At 36.0% G+C, this 19,647-nt stretch overlaps 1 protein-coding gene across 1 annotated transcript; it reads right to left on the minus strand.

The window, feature by feature from the left end:
• Positions 1-89: 89 nt before the first annotated feature.
• LOC115448066 lies at positions 90-16,430 on the minus strand. The gene is made up of 11 exons (XM_030175368.2): positions 16,333-16,430; positions 6,082-6,141; positions 5,568-5,777; positions 5,354-5,440; positions 5,063-5,281; positions 4,613-4,816; positions 3,743-4,442; positions 3,168-3,562; positions 2,905-3,024; positions 2,463-2,654; positions 90-2,321 (listed from the first exon to the last, which is right to left on the minus strand). Exons 1-11 carry the CDS (start codon positions 16,385-16,387, stop codon positions 1,453-1,455), a joined length of 3,111 nt encoding a protein of 1,036 aa, XP_030031228.1. The 5' UTR covers positions 16,388-16,430; the 3' UTR covers positions 90-1,452.
• Positions 16,431-19,647: the final 3,217 nt, after the last annotated feature.

Below are 19,647 nucleotides of genomic sequence, written 5' to 3' on the forward strand. Positions count from 1 at the left end.
AATGGTGGACAATAAAACAATTAGTATAATATTCCTTACTGTTTATTTTAATAATCTAAAATACGAAATAATATATTATTCATACGGGTAAGTTCTAGGTATTATAATAAGTAAGGATGTAATTGTTTTAAATAAAATTACAAATCTATAAACTTGTCTATGTTGAGTAGCGAGTCTATATTTATTCATGTATGAGATCATATATCTGCTGTTCAGGATTTCAGCAGACAACGGGCTTTTATGTTTTATTCTTTTATTTTGTTATACACTAGACGCCCAGTAAAATTGTCTTCTTAAGTGAGGATCAAATATTCAGAATTGAGGCAGTAGTATTCCATATTGTCTCAGCGCTACATTTATTCACACTTTGAATATAGAGCACTTCTGCATAGTCACCGCTATTTCTTTATAAGCTTTGTTAACTCTGCTTTTTGACAAAACGGAATTGAAACTAAGAAAATGATTGAAATTAATGGCAAAATTCTGGGTCAATTCGAGTACGTTATATAATTCTTGGTAAAGGATAATAACTGGGCCGTTAAAAAAAATCCTCGTCTGCTAAACCCCTTGATAAATATTATATTGTTAGTTTGCATCTGTAAATTCATCAAGTTTATAATAATGCCATCTAGCGGAAAATCGTAGCATAACCTAAAACATATTTATTTTCTAAAATAACTTTACAATCAGACTTTCTCTATGACAATTTAGATTCCTAGATTGTATGTGAGCTTTTGTAGCACACTAATCTCGTTTATTTATGTAATCATTGTAGCATAATTGTCGTAAACAAACAATTCCACGTTCCTTAAATCTTCATGTCCTTCTTATTTTCTAAACTCGGGAATCTATACACTTCATCATAGAGAACTGCCACATGATCTTATTCTATTCTCTACAAGAAATGCTTTAAATCTACGTAACGGCATACAATCACACATTCAAATATGGCTCAGAAGTATCTCAGCATTCTAAACATTTTCTATCATACACACTCTGTACATAAATGCATTGTTTCCAAATACTAGAAAGGGATGGCGAACTATTTGATGATAATAATATTTAGAACCAGAACTCAAATCTGTACTGACATAAATATGTAAAATACATTTGCATGGATCTTAGTTACAATAAAAAAAGTTAAAAATCGTACTTGAAAGTTTATATATGCACGTGGCTATGCTGGTTTTATGGCATTCATTATTCCTAGTTCGGCATTCAAGTGCTAGGGATCCGTTGGCCTAACAGTCTTATCAACTACAACATAATTTACATCGCCGATTATAATCAGTTGAGTTACGTTAACCAATTTTTTCACACAAAACCTATTCACACGTTCCGGAACACTGTCAACATAATCAGTTTTAAAATTTTACATCAGCTATGTAAATTAAATCTAGTTTTAAAGTGACATGTCAATATCGTTTTTTCCACTTAAAATTCATGTTACCTTCAGCACTTTAAAGGTTTGCATTGCACTCCTAATTCCGTACACCAACACTCCTGACATGGAGTTGAAAGCTCAGCTATAATTCGTCCAACCCGATACATCCTTCCGTATATATTGCACCCTGCTAATTTCAGAAGTCCAGCCCCGATACCGAGATTAGGCGGACTGGGCGCTTCCTTAACTTGGTCTATTTGCACCTTGACTTCTGGGATTTTGGTGGGCGCCTGTGTAGTCTTAACAATCGGCCTCATGGTGACTGGTTGCCGAGTAGTTTTGATGGCACTTGTCTCACCAAGAAGAAGATGGTCAATCCTATTAATAGGCACTTTATTGGGAGGAGGAATTAACGGACCTGGTGGTAAAGGTATGAATGGAACCAAAGTTGGTTTCGACGGTCTTCTAGTTGTAGTCGCAATTGGCTTTGTTGGTACCGGTTTGACCGTTGGTTTTATTGTAGCTACGGTAGTTGTTTCGTAGTTGTCGCTTAGAAGTAATTTTAAAACGCTTCCGAAAGAAAATCCTTCATCGTCCTCATCTTCGTCATATTCTTGGGAGTGGTTGAGTGTTTGATTGGATTTCTCAGAAGTTGCTTCTGTAGTTAATGTGAGATTAGTTTCCGATATATTTGTGGTGGTTGACATCGATACGTTTGAAGTTTTGTGAACGTTGTTTTGAACATTAATAGGGTTCTTAGAACCTATTTGTACTTTATCTTCCACTTTAATACTAGGAAGTGTCATATTGATTATAGTTGTGTTATAACTAGGTGTATCCACTTTGAGTGTTAAAGAAATATTTTCCGTCTTCACAACGGTGTTATTTTTGTTGCTTTTTTCTACTGTAGTTGATGCTACTGGCGATGTTTTCGTTACTGAAATGACATTCATAAACATGAAGTTTTATAACTAGCATAGTTTTAATCCTTTGTTTATTTTTATGTTTTATATTATCCAAAAAATCATATTGAAATTATTAAAATTATATTATGATCTTCAAATTCTCAGATAATTACCTTCCTCGCAAATCAGTTCTCCGCAGCACTCATCATTAGCCTGAATAACAGGAGCTCTATGACATCCCTCAGGAGTAGGGCAATCTATGGGCACGCAGAGGAGTCTGCCCCAAGTGCAGTCACAGCGAGTACATCCTACCACTGCATTCTCACCTTCTGCTACGCGCTGCCCGTCTGGTGATACGCACTCACCTGTATATAGTAAAATCTGTTTATAGTTATGATACAAAGGTATAAACCATTTTTTTTTTAGTTGAGGCCTTCGACTCGTTAGACGCCTATAAAATTGTAATGTTGAATAGGAGTATTTAATGCCTAACAGATTCAGAAAAAGAAATATCTATTAGCTTTGTCGCGCATCTAATATGAAATATCTAGAAAAGAAAAATGCATTAACTAAATATTATGATTGGCCTTAGAATTTTAGAATTACATAGTGTACCTTTGACAATATCCAACTGCATAGAAGTTGTAAGATGTGGTACCGCTGGTGCTGGAGGTGTATTTGCGTATACTGCGTAGTAATCATCGATTATGCCAGGGTCTTTAGGCATGAAGCCGCCTGAAATAAAAATAGAACATTTTCTTTTATCATTAGTAAAACATTACTTAACGTTGATTTATTTATGCAGTGACATCTAAGTTAACTTTAATATGAGCTATAAATTTTAACTGCAGGTACTCGATACTAAATAAAATATTTACCCTCAGTTTCAACAGGTGGTGAAAATAAATTAACAGCCGGCATTTCGACACTGAACGTAGTGCTCGTTGTTGGAGGCTTGGTCACCTCTTTCACTTCAGAAACACGGTTTCCTAAGGATGCACCAACAGTGTACTCCAAATCATTATGACTAGCGAACCCAGACGCCATGTCGTGGGTCAAGCTAGGATATTGCGTGTTCTTATTAGAAATGAATACTGGATATTGAGTGGGATCGTAAACACCTTCCCTTCTTGAGGCGTATTGGCTTTCTTTTTGATTTACATTGGGATAGTACACTGGGAATTTGTCTTCTCTTTCTAGTAGAGGATAGGTTAGAGTTTCTTTTGGAGCTTTTTCGTCCACTACAGCGTCGGCGGCCACAAATGGGATGATCCTGAAACATAGTTAGTTTTATTTTATTACTAAAGATATAATGATCTATTCTTACTGGATAGTTTTACTTTTTGAAATAATGATATTATGTTCAAAAAATATTCTAGTCCAGAAGCTAGCAATTACAATTTGTTACTTTTAGCTGTAAGATAAATTATTGTAAGTACAGGGTATCACTTACTTTAAATTAGGCAGGGACGGTGGCAAAGTTGGCTCAGTGTAATCATAATCATAATCTCCTTTCGTCTTCTTCGAAGTGTTGGGAACATCTGCTACAATACCAGGCTTTGAAACAGTGACCAATGGTGGCTTAGTCGACAGACTTGTATTGGTCATCAAAGAACTCGTGACGTTTATAGTAAATGATTCATTTTCATCAAACACATTGATGTTCCTGTCAGTAATTATATCATTGGGAGAGTACGTATGATCTAAATTCTCTATATTAACTATCGGTACTCTTGGTTGAACATCCATTGCTGCTTTTACAGAGTCTTCAAAGCTTATATTCCTTGGTAGAGAAGTAGAGGATATCTCCGCAGTACAATTGATCGTTCCATTTATAATCACTTTCATAGTTTCGTCGGGTTGATCTGTTGCCATTTCCGTTGTCGTTTCTTGTGTCGTAGTTACCCTGGTAGTTGGAGATTGTGTTGTAACATTTTCAATTGGTTTTTGGCTGGAGCTTGGCGGTGGATCGTTCGTCTTCCTTTTCACTTTAGTTGTGGCCACAAGACTATTAGTTAATGAGGTTGTTGGTGTATTTTTAGTTGCTACAATTTGGGTAGTTGTTGTTTCCTGTTTAGTTGATTTCGAGGACTGGAAAGCTCGGTTTTCAATCTTTGTAGTAAATGCATTGTTGTGTTTGTGATAACCAGGACCTGAAATATTTTATATACGAAATTTTTAAACATTATATGGACATTGCTTTTACAATTATTATTATTGTATTATTAGTCAGTCCTGTACATCAACGCGGAGCTAAAGGTTTGTTATTATGTTAAAAAATATGCTTCTAATTTCAAGACGAAATAAAACATGCTTTCAATACCTTCATCATGCTGGCAGCGGTACTGGTGCGGACAGCACTCTCCCGGTCGCAACAGTGGCTCACAGCCCAGCAGTGGAGGAGCACATGCCAGGGGTTGGCACCGCACAGACCCTCGCAGACAGAAGCAACTAGTGCAGTTGGCAGTAGTTGTCTCTGTCACCACTCTATCTCCTTCTGCTACCCATATGCCATTGACTTCGCAATCTGCAATGATTTCAATAGTTTGGTAAATTAGTGTATATTTTCAGTTCATCTTTTTTACCATAACCTCGACAAATAAGCATGTCAATTGACAGTAACTAATCTTCAGTATCCAAGACCATGCGCCATGGACACATTGCCGAAAGCATCATTCAAGGTAGAAGTTCTAATTAATTAACCATGTTACTTTTTTTATCTGACCAAATCAAGTAAAGCTATTTCTTCATAACTATAAAACGATCGTATTACCATGCCGGCGATCGTGCTGCTTCACATCATCATGCCGGCAATAATACCGCGTGGGGCAGCACGCGCCCGGCGCCGCTCGAGCAGTGCACCCTTGCGGCGGCGGCAAGCACTTGGGCGTCACGCACCGCCGTGCCCCTTGGAGACAGAAGCATGCCTCGCAGGCCGACGCGGCTCGCATCGCAGACCCCGCCGCGAACACCGACCCGCCCTCCACGCACGCTGGGAACACTCCAATGCCATCAGCCGTCAGATACGACTCCTCCTTCCACCGACTCTTTAAAAGTAACTTACCATGAGCGATGGACGATGGTGTCGCGATGTCGGATAAGTCTTCTGCAAAACGTACCTTTGCAACGTTGTCTAAAGAATTTATGCCATCTGCAAAAGAAAATTTGCGATTACGGCCTTTTTAAACGATCGATTCAAATCGCTGATATCATTGTGTTTCCGGCCTCAAGTATAGGCTATTCTCGTGATGGCTCATAATTTTTTCACATCAACTCACCAGTACATTGTAATTCTGGACAGCATCCATCCTTTCTGTGCACCACTTGACATCGATCAGGTGGGGGGTCTGGTAGGGGGGCGCAGGCTCGTCGTCGGCAAGATAAGGCGCCGCGCACACACACGCAAAGTAGACATGCCGACCGCGAGCTGGATACCATCTCGCCTTCCGTGTACCAGCGCCCGTCGTACAGGCATCCTGGTGGTAGCGCTGGAGGAGAAATATTTGAGTTTCCAGTTAATTTAGTAACGCAAGAATGGTAGGTGTTAGGTAAGGGAAGAAGATAATATAAACGGGAATGATTATTTAGCAGTTTGTTGTCTTAAATTTCTTATAATATATAAACGTTGACTATATTATTTAGAAATTAAATAGAAACCTCTCAGATAACTAGAGGTATACAAACAAACGTTTGACAGCAAATGCTCCAAGCTTATCGACAGCTTTCATTATTACCATTCAGTGTCTAATCTTATTCTTCTAGTTTCCTTACTATCTAACCCTTACAACTTACCTAACGCTCTAATGCTCCTTCCGTGATGGACAGATTTCAAACTTACACCATTTGACACTCCTGAAAACGTATGGATAATTAGAATATTGACCAAAAGGACAGTAGTAATAATCGACGTTAAACACAAAGGATCACCATAAGTCCAGAACCCTTATTATAACTTACATAAAATTTGTGACAGTTCTGTTTGTATTGCTTTTTATCCTTTGGATAAATGGACCGTAATATTGTTTATCGCTAAAATTAATATTTTTTTCCAAATATTATTTGGATTACAAACTAAAAGTCCGCTAGTTGTTATAAAAATATGACTTAGAGATGTTGAAGGTAATGTCGTCATATTATAACTCAAAATTAATACAATTTTCACAAGTTACTAACGATAGTCGCTGGGGCTGAGATCATCCATAGTATTTAGACCAACGGCTAACCGTCGCGTGGTGACGTCATCCAACCGGTTACTGACAATAAGATCATCTCACAGTTCACTCGCGCGGACACTCAATAAAAACCGACAACGAGATGACAATGGTCTGATAACACCAGGTGATGCGTCACGGGTGATATCTTAGCATTAAAAACTTCTTTGCGTTGAAAGTGCATCAAAACCGCTTGCTTTCCTTATTCTTCTATATACATACTACGATGGAAAAATCGTCCTACGACTGAACCATTGTACTCTCAAGGGGTAGTCTATAAGGAGTATATTTCACAAGCTTTTAAATTACATTTAACAAAATAACAGTGCGCAAGGCTACCATTCATTATAGTAAACAAATTCAAACATAAAAAATCATGTTCAATTTTTTGAGTCAAACATTTGATTCCAATTCGAAAATCGAATCCCGAAATAATGGTTCACGAGTATAGTATCATTAAAGTGAGGAGTGAAGTGGTAGAAGTACTAAAATCCATATAATGTACTTATATAAGCCAATTAGAATAATAACAAATTCATGGATAAAATAAAATCTTATTGTAAAAAACGTAGCGTAAAATTCTTGAAATAAAATAACGCATATTAAAGTAATTAAACCAATAAAAACGGTGTGTTTATAAAAAAATCTACACTTGATTTAAAACTTATTTAACACACTTACACGTCTGTTTAATTATTTTTTGTACAAAGTATTAAGTAACCTTCTCTTTATGGGAACGATTAAAAAATTAACCAGGGTTCAGGCAACGCCTAGAACTTAGAAATATAAAACACTACACACAATTACTTACTTTATCTCTTTCATTCTGCCTTCCTTCATTTGAAAGCTATATAAGAACACAGTTTATTCGAGCCAAAGTCTTTGGACACCGCGCTAATAACGTTTATTACTACTTAATGTTAACAATAGCTGTAACTACATCGATTACCTGATATGCGTTAACAATTAAAATACACATGCATATAAAAACCATCTTGGTACTACAAATCATGTGTTTGGAAACCGAAGTACAATCTCGAGCGGGATCTCAGACGAGACAATGGCGGTTCAGTTCCCCGCGGGGTCATCGCTTGCGCGGCGGAAGTCCATCGATTCCCAGGGTGCCTATTGTCTTCATGTAACTGGACCTGTCGACTAACTGCTGTTCAAGTTTTAAGTCGTTTAATGTTTACTGAGTTTGCTCAAACCAGAGAATTTATTTGTGTAGTTTTTTTTTTTATTATTTCTTCACGACTAATTGCTTACAAAAATTACATTAAACTTATTGATTGATAAATAAATATGTTTAATGTGTTTCAGATAATACAATATCAATGTTGTATCTGTTGCCTCTAGATATTCAATCTGCCTTCTGGGAAGCATACTAACTAAACGTATCGCTCATCATGCATTTATAAGCTTATCTCTATCACGTGAGACAACATTTCTGACAAATTGTGAATATGTTTCACCTCTATCTATCCTTATAAATGGAATGTAGCGTGATGTATGCCTTTGCCTATATATCGTAGTTCATGTTAAAGCTTGTTTTATGTTTATAGGCTTTAAAGGTTTTCTTGTGTGAATTTATTTTATGTGTAACTGTTTAATCTAGGTGTGAATTCCATCGGTAAGCGATCACGTTTAGAGAATAAAGAATTGGCTGTATGTGCTTTGTATAAAATGATGTTGTACATAAACGTCAGTTGTTTTAACAACGCATTGTTTACGTAGCAATGAAGTAAAAAAATAGCACGATGTTTAGTTACTTCTATGTATATGTCTCTCCAATATCAATAATTTGATTTTTTACGTACTGAGTAAAGTGTATCGGCGTGAGTACTGCGAGCGTGTCAGCTTTTGGTAATGTAACTATTCGTACTCGAGCAACATATTTAAGAAAATATTATTGTGTGACCTGTTTACTTAGAGTCCGCATAAAGTAGCCACGCGGCCCGGTCCGGATGCGGAGCGCGATCTGTCATGGCGACCTCTGCTTAAAACATGGTATAACAATTGGTACTCATTGATAATGCTAGTACTGCCTAGCAGGTACGTTATTAGGTATTACTACTTTCAAAAAGCGGTGATATCCAGTTGAGCGTGGAACGGACCGCCAAGACGAATGTCCGCAGGTTCAAATCCCAAGGGCACACACCTCTGACTTTTCTAAAATCATGTGTGTATTCTTTGTGGATTTATCGTTCGCTTTAACGGTGAAGGAAAACATCGTGAGGAAACCTGCACATCTGAGAAGTTCTCTATAGGAATTTCGAAGGTGTGTGTAGTCTACCAATCCGCACTAGGCCCGCGTGGTGGACTAAGGCCCAATCCCTCAGTAGTAGAGGAGGCCCGTGCTCAGCAGTGGGCACGTATATAATACAGGGCTGGTATTATTATTACTTTCTACAATTATAACGTACTAGTAAGTTAAGGATTGCCACCAAGCGTAAATCTTGCTTATCTCTCTGCTCAGATGTAGAGAGGAACTAAAGTGGCTATTTTTAGGCTAAATAAGGTTCATTTTTGCCAACCAGCATACGTCAGCGGGTTCGTCATTAGTCAATTTCCCTCCAAACAAAACGATTTCACGAGCAAATCGTTACTTTTTAATTTCGCATTTCATTGCCAGGTATACGAGAAAGTAGGCAATTAACTTTTTAACATATGTGGGAAGGGGTCAAGTAAACAATGAATTTATGACTCGCTTGGGAAAAATATAAAGAGTTCACGCGGTCACTCGCGTTACAGTAAGCATGTTTAAAAACTGCGAGAGTATCCGTTAAATGGAGGCGACGTGAATTGGTTCAGTGACGTCTCCTTTGTAATATAATTGGCACTCGGCAGAGATAGCAATGAAAGGGGAAATATTGTTCTTAACATACACGGTACAGAATTTTCGAAGATTATTGTCCAAAAAAAAGTTAGATACGTTTTGCGTTACGTTTTAGTTTATCTAGCGATACTTATCACTTTTTAATTATGGAGATATTTTGTCGGTCTTTATTCAAAAATCCCGTATTTTTTTTATCATAGGGAAAACTACCGACTTTTGCATCATGATAAATTTATTATTATATATAATTCGGTGATTTCCTAGAATGTATTCTAAAACTCAGTGATTTGAGATGTATTTATTCAAAGGTCCGCTCCTAATTAGTTCCGAGAGGTATTCTGCATACATCCAGCCCACGCACATTAGCGCCAACGTGACTAGAGGTCAGGGGACCACCCACGCGACCTCAGACCACGACTGTTCACTCATTACTAACTTCACTATACAAATAGCAAAAACAAAGACGATGAGAGTGGTGGTAAGTTCTTTATACTAAATGCATTAAGTTACTGGTGATTGCCTTGGTGGTGTAGTAGTATTGCGTGCGCGGGCTAAGGTCCTGGGTTCACATCCCGGTTCGGGCAAGGTGATATTGGGCGTTTCTACTTAGTATCAGCCCGTAGTCTGAAATATGACCCAGATATTACGATAGGGGATTCATCATAGGATGGACCGCATAGGCGAAACGTGGGTGCCTTAGTGCACCTCTGTCTACCCCTTCGGAGATGAAGGCGTGATACGTGGGCATATATCAAGGTACTTATTGTAAATGTGGATAAATCTCTATTCAGGTGGACAAGTGAAGAATACCCTGATACCTGAATGCATGAGCAGATTAATGAAAGTAGATGAAACAAAATAATACTCTTAGATTCCTCTTCGAACCTTGATATTTTTATTGACAATTTAAATATCGTTACGTCTTTTCTAAGTCATTTTAGCTTATAGTGAAAATCACTGTATTTTATAGTTATCATTGTTTGATAGATACCTATCTATGAGTATAAATCTTTTTTATTTTATTTTATTATTTTGTTTTTCTTTATTTGCTCGTTGCGTTTAAAACTATTATTATATTTGCAACTAACCTAAATTTTTCATTATTCTTAAGTAAATAGTTGTATTGATTAGTTTTAATGCTTTATTACAATCTTTATAATCAAACATCGAAATCGTGCGCAGAAGTAATCCATAGTTTACCTACTTCTATAGGATACAAGCGCCATATTGAATAAGTTTAAAAAATCTTTTCTTCTTTACACACAAGCACAATTTTGTTTTTTTAAACGTCTTAAATCAACTTCTGCTTCTGAGTAGAAGCAATCATACGTAGAAAACTCACACGAGTTATTTCCCACCTGAAATTCGACCCTGACCTCCGCAATCCAGATCAACATGATAGGCAACCATTAGAGTAATCATCGTCCAAGTTGCAAATTCCTCGCCGTCGGGGTGTATCTAATGTATCCCACATTAGCCGCCACATTCCGTGACATCTAACCGTGAGAAACGCAACTAGACTATCGAATGACGCGATGCTCTCGCGGTTTCTACTGTCCGATTCTAATATGTGGTTACATATTTTAATATTGATAATATTAAATTACTTGAAGGAAAGTACTACACGACATCTGTCACTGAACACTATAAATATATAAAAAAAAACTTTTAGGTTCCTGTCTCCAAGATTGATAAAGGCTTTTTCTAAGCTCATATCATATTGCTTTTCATACGTTACGCTTAGGTTTTTTTTGGCGAGTATATTGTATAGGATTTTACTTTCATTGGCATGTGAACTTTTGATAGAATAAAATAAGTTAAATTTTATACTAAAGGCTACTACTAGAGTCAGACAAAATGTAAACTATATTTTGTAGGAGTGTTATTTATAGAAAAGTATTTTAAAAATATGAGAAGTGAGTAAATACCAACGAAAGCAGACGTATGGAGCGACGTAGCCGCAAAAATACGACGAAGGTCCTTAAAAAAGGATTAAAAAAGGACTATTATTGCGCGCTATACTGGGATCTTCTCTCTAAAACAGAGTAAATCATAATGGCCAGTAAATCTACCGACTTCACGCACTTGCACGCTATTGACAAAACACAATATACACAAAAGGCTTCAACCTATAATTCGCAAACCAACTCTTCCAGAGCATACCCAATAGCGAATAAACTATACAATAATCATTTACTATTGATTTAACATTTGATTCACGTCACGTACGTAAAAACTGTCAACATTAAAAACCATTGAAAGTTTTTCTCCGAGTATAAAGGCATTATACTTGGAACAAACGGCACTCGGCACGCATTAGCATTCACGATTCCGGTTCCACGAGCAAACACGAGTCTCTCATTCACCTCCGTACACTGCGCAGCAAATATTCAGCACATAACGCTCGATCAGCGAACATTTTACTACAAAACCTTGTTTGGCTGGTGTATAGCGGGCTTACATTATCATAATATTTAAATATTATAGAGCAAAAGGTTCGATTGACTTTTGACTCGGCTAATAATAGAAACATTATAAACATTTCTTTACTTTACGCGAATGTTAGACATAAAATAAAACTAGTTTTAGAATTTTATCGCGGTTTGTTATATTTTTATTTTTTCCCGACGACAATAAAATCCAAAACATTTTTTTTTTAATGAAAATATTCCTTTTTATGATCAATGCCCTACACAGGAATGTGACTGCAGTACAAAAACCTTTGTTCATTTCTGCCGGCAGTTATGTGCAACTGACGTGTTCCGGTTTGAAGATAATTATAGCTGTTCCACACTGAGCATTATGAGATGTAACATCTGATGACTCGGGCTGATAGAGATCTGCGGTTGCACAAAATGCATTTAAATGGTGTGACTAAGACTAGAGGTATTACCATTACTAATGGGTAGTTATAGTACACACTCACTCTTCTCTCTCTGCAGAAAAACTGCAGACAAATTTAATTCGAAATTTAAAATCAAATGAAATGTTAATTCGGGATCTGAATTTCAAAGCCGATCTGTAGGCGTGCGTCTCGTGTTACGCGGAGACTTTGTCATGGAAATGTCCTGTGTATTGTCACCGCTCCAGTGACACAGTGATGGTGGAAAGTGGCGCTAATGTGGCCTTATTACTTAATGAGGACTGCGTGTGGGCAGATCTGTGAGACAACCTTCAGCTGTTAGAGTCAAAACTAGTTAATAATAATTTGCTTTAATCACTTCCAATCTATTGTGGAGATAGTTGGAAACAGGAAGGTTTTGGGAAAAGTTTTCTGGTTAGATGACTAATAGTTGTGTTGGGTTATCGAATCGATTCGTGTTGGGTTATCAAATCGATTTGACATTTGAGTTCCCTTTTGTTCTGAGAATGTAGCGATTTTTTTTTATTTTGTCATGAGATGGATTTTACATGTGCTTGAAGTGGATGAGGCGCCACACATTTGCTTAATCTTCCGGTAGTAAAGACGCGAGTTTATGATAAAAAATTAAAAGCACTATAAAAAGAAATTACTAATATTAACCACCATTCAACCATCTTAAATAAAAGTAATTCGAAACTTGAATCCGAAACATAATTAATACCTGTCCTGATAATAACTCAAAGATTTTTTGAAAACCAAACCGGCTCTTTGAACAAAGATGGCTGATTTGCACATAATAGACGTAAAGAAGTCATAATTACACATGATTGTACTACGCGACGCTTTTATAGAACTATAGCATACTAATTATTACCCGGCCCTTTGGTCGTGGAGTTTGGTTTATAAAAATAAAAAAAAACGTAGCCTGTGTTCTTTCTTGGAGTTTAAGCTTACTAAGTACCTAATTTCATTAAAAACCTTCAGTGGTTTATCCAATAAAATGCAACAGATCAAATAGTTACTTTCACATTAATTATACTAACATGAAATATGTATAGAAAAAACGAAGCTATTTCTTTTTATAAAGTAAAAAATTATCTCACCCCAATTCAATAAAAAAAATAATAATAATATAGGTTCAAACAAAAGCATTATTATAAAAGAATACTCCCTAAACCTACTTTGTAACTTTTATGTTGATTGTGACATACAGATCTCAAATAATAACCTCGGATACTTTAAGAATACAGTTTATGAATAAGTCAGAATAAACCCGGGTAATATATTGATAGAATATTAGAAACCGTTAGACAAAAGAATATTGTCTAATTAACATAAACTTTACTGATACTTTCAACCAATAGTATTAAAGACATTTTTAAGAAAGAAAACGTTGGCAGCGTGTATCGGCTTTTATGTTACGTGCTTAAAAGAGTTCACGTCTGCGATTCGCATAAGTTCTACAATAATTTTCAATTAACATTTTTGTTAAAGTGGTATTCACGTGATAGTTTATTGTTATATGTTTCAGAGACCCCATATTTAAGTAACTGCTAGAGATGGGTCTGATCGCAGGCGGTTTTTCCACATATGGGCACGCCTTAATAAGAGCAATTATGCGCCATTTTAAATGTTATAAAATTACTTATTTATGCCATTATTAAAAAATGAAGTACCCATTATAAATATCTTTTAAAAGTTAAACTCAATTAAAGTGTGTGTTTTTGCAATAAAGGCTTGACTTTTTATGTTTTACTGGGCTAATTGTCGAAACTTCTGGATCGCTTATGAGAGGACTTTATTTGGTAGTCTACGCGTATTATACTTTAAACTAGTTGTATTTTTATATTGAGATTGGAATTATATAATAAAAATGAGATGTAAAACTAAGAGCCGTGACAGGTACGGTTTAAAATAATTTCAAATTTTCTTCTTCTAAGTGATGTCATCCCACTTGGAGCATTAAAATTTTAAAAAGTGAAACAGAAATGATTTGGCACAATACATACGGCCAACCGCCTTACAGGCTTTATCCGTATCCGGAGGAGTATTGATTCCAAAATAGTTATACTTTTTAGTCATTATTATTTTTATAATTGATATGAATCTTTCCTCCAATATTACAATATTGAATAACATACGCTGTAATTGGTTTCATATTTCGATGTGTTTTAACTCAGTAAAGAACTTCCACACAAGCTCAACCTTTAAACAAAGTTAATACCGGTATATTTATCACGTATTGCATTTAATTTCACGAACCTACAAACCATTGCCGAGGTCAGATGTCAAGATGCATTCATGCGCGCGTTGAACTCTTTTGTTCAAAACTCTACATGACAGAATATAACGTTTATAAGAATATAACGTTTGTGACACAAAAAAGTTAAGTGTTACAGGTTTCAGTCTACCTGCGCGCCAGACGATGAAAAAAGAAAACGGTTAATTGTTAACTCCTTTTGTACTACGAATTGAATCACAACAATAACAAAAGAACAGTGACCCTTCAGTTAACATTACAATAAATATGATAGTTCATTCGTGGTAAAAAAAAGGCAAAATCTTTTTAATTATATTAACCTTGAACTTGTCTTAAAAAACAAGTATTGAAAGATGAAAAATTACGACAGCACGGCTGCGTTTACAGTTAAAGTGGCTCTTTTAAAGTAATAGCTGTTGAAATTACTGAAACAATTAGCGTAATGCGAGCCATTAAAAAAATTCGGCAAAAAGTATTTGTTTAAAGATTGAAAATATTATTATTTATATTTACTATGTAATAATAATATGAATATTGTATTATTGCAAAACTTATAAGTAGAGTATTTACTGAAAATATGCAGGTAAATTAATTTTTGTTGCAAAGTGAAGTTAATTAGGTGTTAAAAAGTGCAAATCTCTGTTGCTAAACCTAAAATTATTTTAGTGCGTCATATTACATTTTGCCTCGAATTTTTTTATTTTAATTGCCTTGCTGCATTGTTTGTTAATTTTTTTTTTCCTTTAAACGCAATATTTTACATATTTAGGTGTATTCCCTAATTAAGTGTGCGAAAATTGTATACAATTTTATGGCTCTATACAGTAGGTGATGTTATAAATCTGTTTTTGAACAAAAACCTTTTATTCAAATTATAATATAAACCGTAAATTGTTTTTATGTAAAGTGTCCTGATGCAATATTTCAAGTTTTGTATGTAAAGTGTCTTGTGAAAAACCCATCATAAACGCTTGTAAATCCTATGTCATAAAAATAAGGCTTTATTCGACATTCATCTACATATAATGAATAAATTATTGTCTATTAGTTATAGTTATACAGTACAGTTACTTGCCCAATAGTTAAATATTTTAAAGCGTACATATAGAATATGTTGTTAGTGATAAGGTTTTATTATAAAAATAACAATATAACGTACATACGTAGTACATATTATTGCAACGTACTACAATATGATCTTATTTTTTAAAAATAGCAGCAGCTAATTACTTCATGACCCTTTAGTTAAAAAATGGAGTTTTGAAAACTTTGCCTTAAAGGGATCAGTTGTCATCGGGCATAAGATTAAATAAATCCATTGACTTAAATCTTTCGATATTCTAAAACATATTTTAAATACCTCAATAGCCTTGAAATCAAAACCCAAAAAAAAACAATACAAACAAAATCGCACAAACGAATCTTCCACAACGAACCAATAAATTCGGTGTTCGGTTTAACAATCCGAAAAGGCAATAAAAATATAATGGACTGTTCGATGATCCTTCGCGAGCAGGCACGGAGCGAGGAACCCATTCGAACTTTAGGCTTAAATAAAGGCAAACCAGTGACTTAAAATAGACTGAAAAAAATAATAGTCTTGTGAATTAATATTTACTTTTAAATAGTTTAAATTAACAAAGATGTAGCTCTATGTGATACGTAGAGCCAATGCAAAAAACGCTTGATACAAATAAAATGCTTATTATACTCTAATTTATTAATTTGCCTATATAAAGCTCCGTTAACTACACTACACAGTTTGAGCTCTGTATATAAGTATATAGAGCGAATTTACAAAATCACTATTTGACGCATGGTCCTAGCTTCGTGCCCGCGGGGTCGTCGACCGAGATTTGCATGGAGGCAGGACCTGCGCGCGCGAGGAGGCACACCGGCAGCACGAGCCAAGCGAGCGCGGGCGACATGTCGCGGCGACGCGCAGCACTGCACTGACGGCACAGCCTGCGTCGGCGACTCTGCATAGAGCTTTGAGAGCGTTTTAGTGCGTGAAAATTTGAGTCAAGTTCAAAAATTGACATTATGTACTTTGTAACGTAGTGTGGCTTCAATACAAACTAAATAAAATTAACTTCGGTGAATAATTTATTTTGTAATCTTCCACCACTAATATAGCGGTGTGGTAGAGATTTATTTGGCTTGACAATTCTCAGGTATTTACCTACTACTATTGTTTAAATGATGTTTCAGTTTATGTAGTCCATTGAAGTTTATGCTTTTTCAAAGTCGCACAGATATTAGCTATCTTAACTACAATGTCAAATAACTACTGCATCGTTATACTAATACAATAATTTTATTTTCAAGTATTAAACAAAATTAATACGTACATTGTCATTTCTACCGATTCTTTAGTCTTGGTTACGCCCAAATCGCCCATCGGCAAACTTGACAAACGAGCTTCCTCGGCGAGCTTTTAGCGCGATTTATCGCTCACGTGCGTCGCGATTGCGATTATCGTATCGGCATCGCACATAAATCAGATGCGGATATGATAACCCTCACCCGCAGAGGTGATAGATTAAGTGCCGTGTTATGTACTGGAGTCAAGCGTTTGGATATTATACAAAACTACCGTATTCCTTTAGGTTGGTTCATTCTCCTGCGTGCTATTATACGGTCTCTCAGATTTGGGTTTTTAAATAGTAACTTTGTTTTTACACCGGAAAACTTTATTATAAACTTTTTACGAAATAGCAAATTTGAAATAGAAAAGGCGAATGTTTAGTCCGGCGGATAGTAAAAGACTGACTGAGCAATCCAATTGGAATGCATGAGAAATACTGAAAGTGCTGATGGATGCAATTGTCAGCGTTGCAACGCATATAACAGTAAGGGTATAACTGCGAATACTCTACACCTGGTTAAGAATATGAAGTCTGTTTATCACATACTTTGGGAATGTAGTCTCTAGCATGATGAACGCAACATCATGTTAAATAGTATTCCAATAACATCCGGGGTTGTATACGACATAGACCTTGTAGAGACTAGATGGAATTCCCGTGCATTCCAGTGTTTTAGCCATGCCTGTTATTTGAATTAAATCTATCAGCTCATATGATAGAGCCCTTTCATTTTATTTTATCTCTGGTGCTTTACGACTAGCTTATCTAGTTGTGAAGGTCCCTATCCTTGAGGTTAAAATGCCTTCTTATTTCATTGTGTCTCCAGCTTTGCTATGGAGGAAAGTGGACAGGTAATATTTCCTACTCCTCCCTATCTTTCTATTTGATTTATTTCGATGCGGGGTAATGACAAATTTGTTTTCCCTGAGACTCGCCGATTTTCACCTTTTGTGTTATAAAAATCGTGCCACTGCTGATCCTGGCTTACAGGAGTTGTAGTGGTGGGTGTGATAAACATCGAGAGCCGCAATATCTATCTGTATTTGGGCAGGATAAGTCTCTCTTTGTCACCCCTGAATAAATAGTAAGCCGACAGATAATTTTATGGGGGTTTTTGTTGTCCAGCTAGTAACATTAAAACTACATACAAATAGAAAATACATACTCATAGTTAAGTTAGGATATAATTTTAACATAAAATATTTCTCGAGCGCAACGTATAATGTTCCGGATACCGATTCCGAATTCATTTAACTACTTTCAATAGTTTACTAAAACGGAGTGTCGTTGTATCAAATCTAAGAGGCTAAATCGCCGCACAGCGATCGTGTTCTGGGCTCTTGTTGTCATATTTCAAACTGGTTTAAGCTGGTCTGCTTATCATAAGAATGTGTGTGAAATGTTTTTTATATTACAGATATATATTATTATGTCATATCTATGAGCTGATGTTTAAATCATCAATAGAGCCTTTAGCTTAAACTATACTAATGTTATAAAGAAAAGTTTATTTTTATATGTTTGTTTACAACGTAGAATAGGGCTCCCTGACCTTACTATAATATATTTTCCTTAACCCTTTGACGACTGAAAAAAATCCACGTTAAGTTGGCTGAACGCGTGGTATTTCCGATGCCATGAGTGTGTAGCACTTAGCACTAGAGCCGACAGTGCGTCTGCCCGCGCGCCAATAAAACAGCGCAATGTAAACGACGTTATTTTGCCTTTTTTGTGCATTTAAGTCCAATGGGTATTTATATTGCATTTTCCTTCTTACCGACTAACCGTTTCTACATTCCACGTACGAATTCATGTATAAGGATTTATTGGTGACTTCATTTATGTCAGGCGTCTTGGAAAACGTAATAAAATGTAAATAAATGGGAAATTATTGTTTTTCAAGGTTTTCTATGTCTGAACGGGTCATTAGTATCTCACATTACCCCGATAAACAATTTATCAATATTATTAAAATATAATTAGAAATTATAATACTTTAATTATTCGTGCAAAGAATGTAATAAAATGTACCAGAACTAAAATTACTTTATTAAAATAATTATCAGTTTGCTTTGTCCCATGTAGGATGGACCTTAGTGATTCAACCCTGTGGTCGGCTGATTACATTAATCTCTCAAGGCGAATTTATGCTGAATCATCGGGTTGGTATTATGTTTATGTATCTTCTGACTCGCCCTTAGTCTTAGATCAATAAACTAATTAATAATTGTATAGTACCCAAGTACTAATTTACCATTATCAAGGCCGAAGAGTCGGACTCTGTCCTACGCTACAGACCTTTCGTCGTATCAGGAACTGCGAAAGACTTCCTCAAAACCCGATACTATTCCAATAACACTAACATCAAACAACACAAAATAAGGAAATTAAGCTTAATAAAGGTCTTTTCACAGCCAGTCTTTATTGAAACTAAAGTAGCTAATGACAAGTGGCAGAGCAGCGCGTTACATTGTTGTGGAGTGAACGACCAGCGCCGCGGCAGCTGTGCCGAACCATGCTCGGTAGTTATCCACCATTTTTGCGCCGCCATCGGTATGTAACAAGCGCGTGCTTAATGCAGACCACGCCGACTACGGACCTCTGGTAAAAACATGCATAAATTACTTAATATTGACTGTATTGATGGGTTGGAAGATAAATGAGCGTGGGCAGTGTAGTTCGATTCTCAGATTGTGCAGTGTGTTCCGAATCAAAAAGCTCGGTGTTGGAATTCACGCGTGAGAAAAAAAATTAAAAATAAATTATAACGATTGGCATGTTTAATATCTGTGGTGCCATGAGGCAGATAAGTTTTGTAT

Source organism: Manduca sexta, chromosome 17 (assembly GCF_014839805.1).
Source record: "Manduca sexta isolate Smith_Timp_Sample1 chromosome 17, JHU_Msex_v1.0, whole genome shotgun sequence".
NCBI lineage: Eukaryota > Metazoa > Arthropoda > Insecta > Lepidoptera > Sphingidae > Manduca > Manduca sexta.

What these genes read in the sequence shown, in the direction of transcription:
- LOC115448066 (XM_030175368.2), bottom strand. Translation starts at nt 16,387, where the DNA reads ATGTCGCCCGCGCTCGCTTGGCTCGTGCTGCCGGTGTGCCTCCTCGCG. An exon ending in ACCACCTGTTGAAACTGAGG is followed by an intron (nt 3,025 to 3,167) that starts GTAAATATTTTA and finishes TTTTTATTTCAG; the next exon opens with GCGGCTTCATGCCTAAAGAC. An exon ending in GCAGTTGGATATTGTCAAAG is followed by an intron (nt 2,655 to 2,904) that starts GTACACTATGTA and finishes TACTATATACAG; the next exon opens with GTGAGTGCGTATCACCAGAC.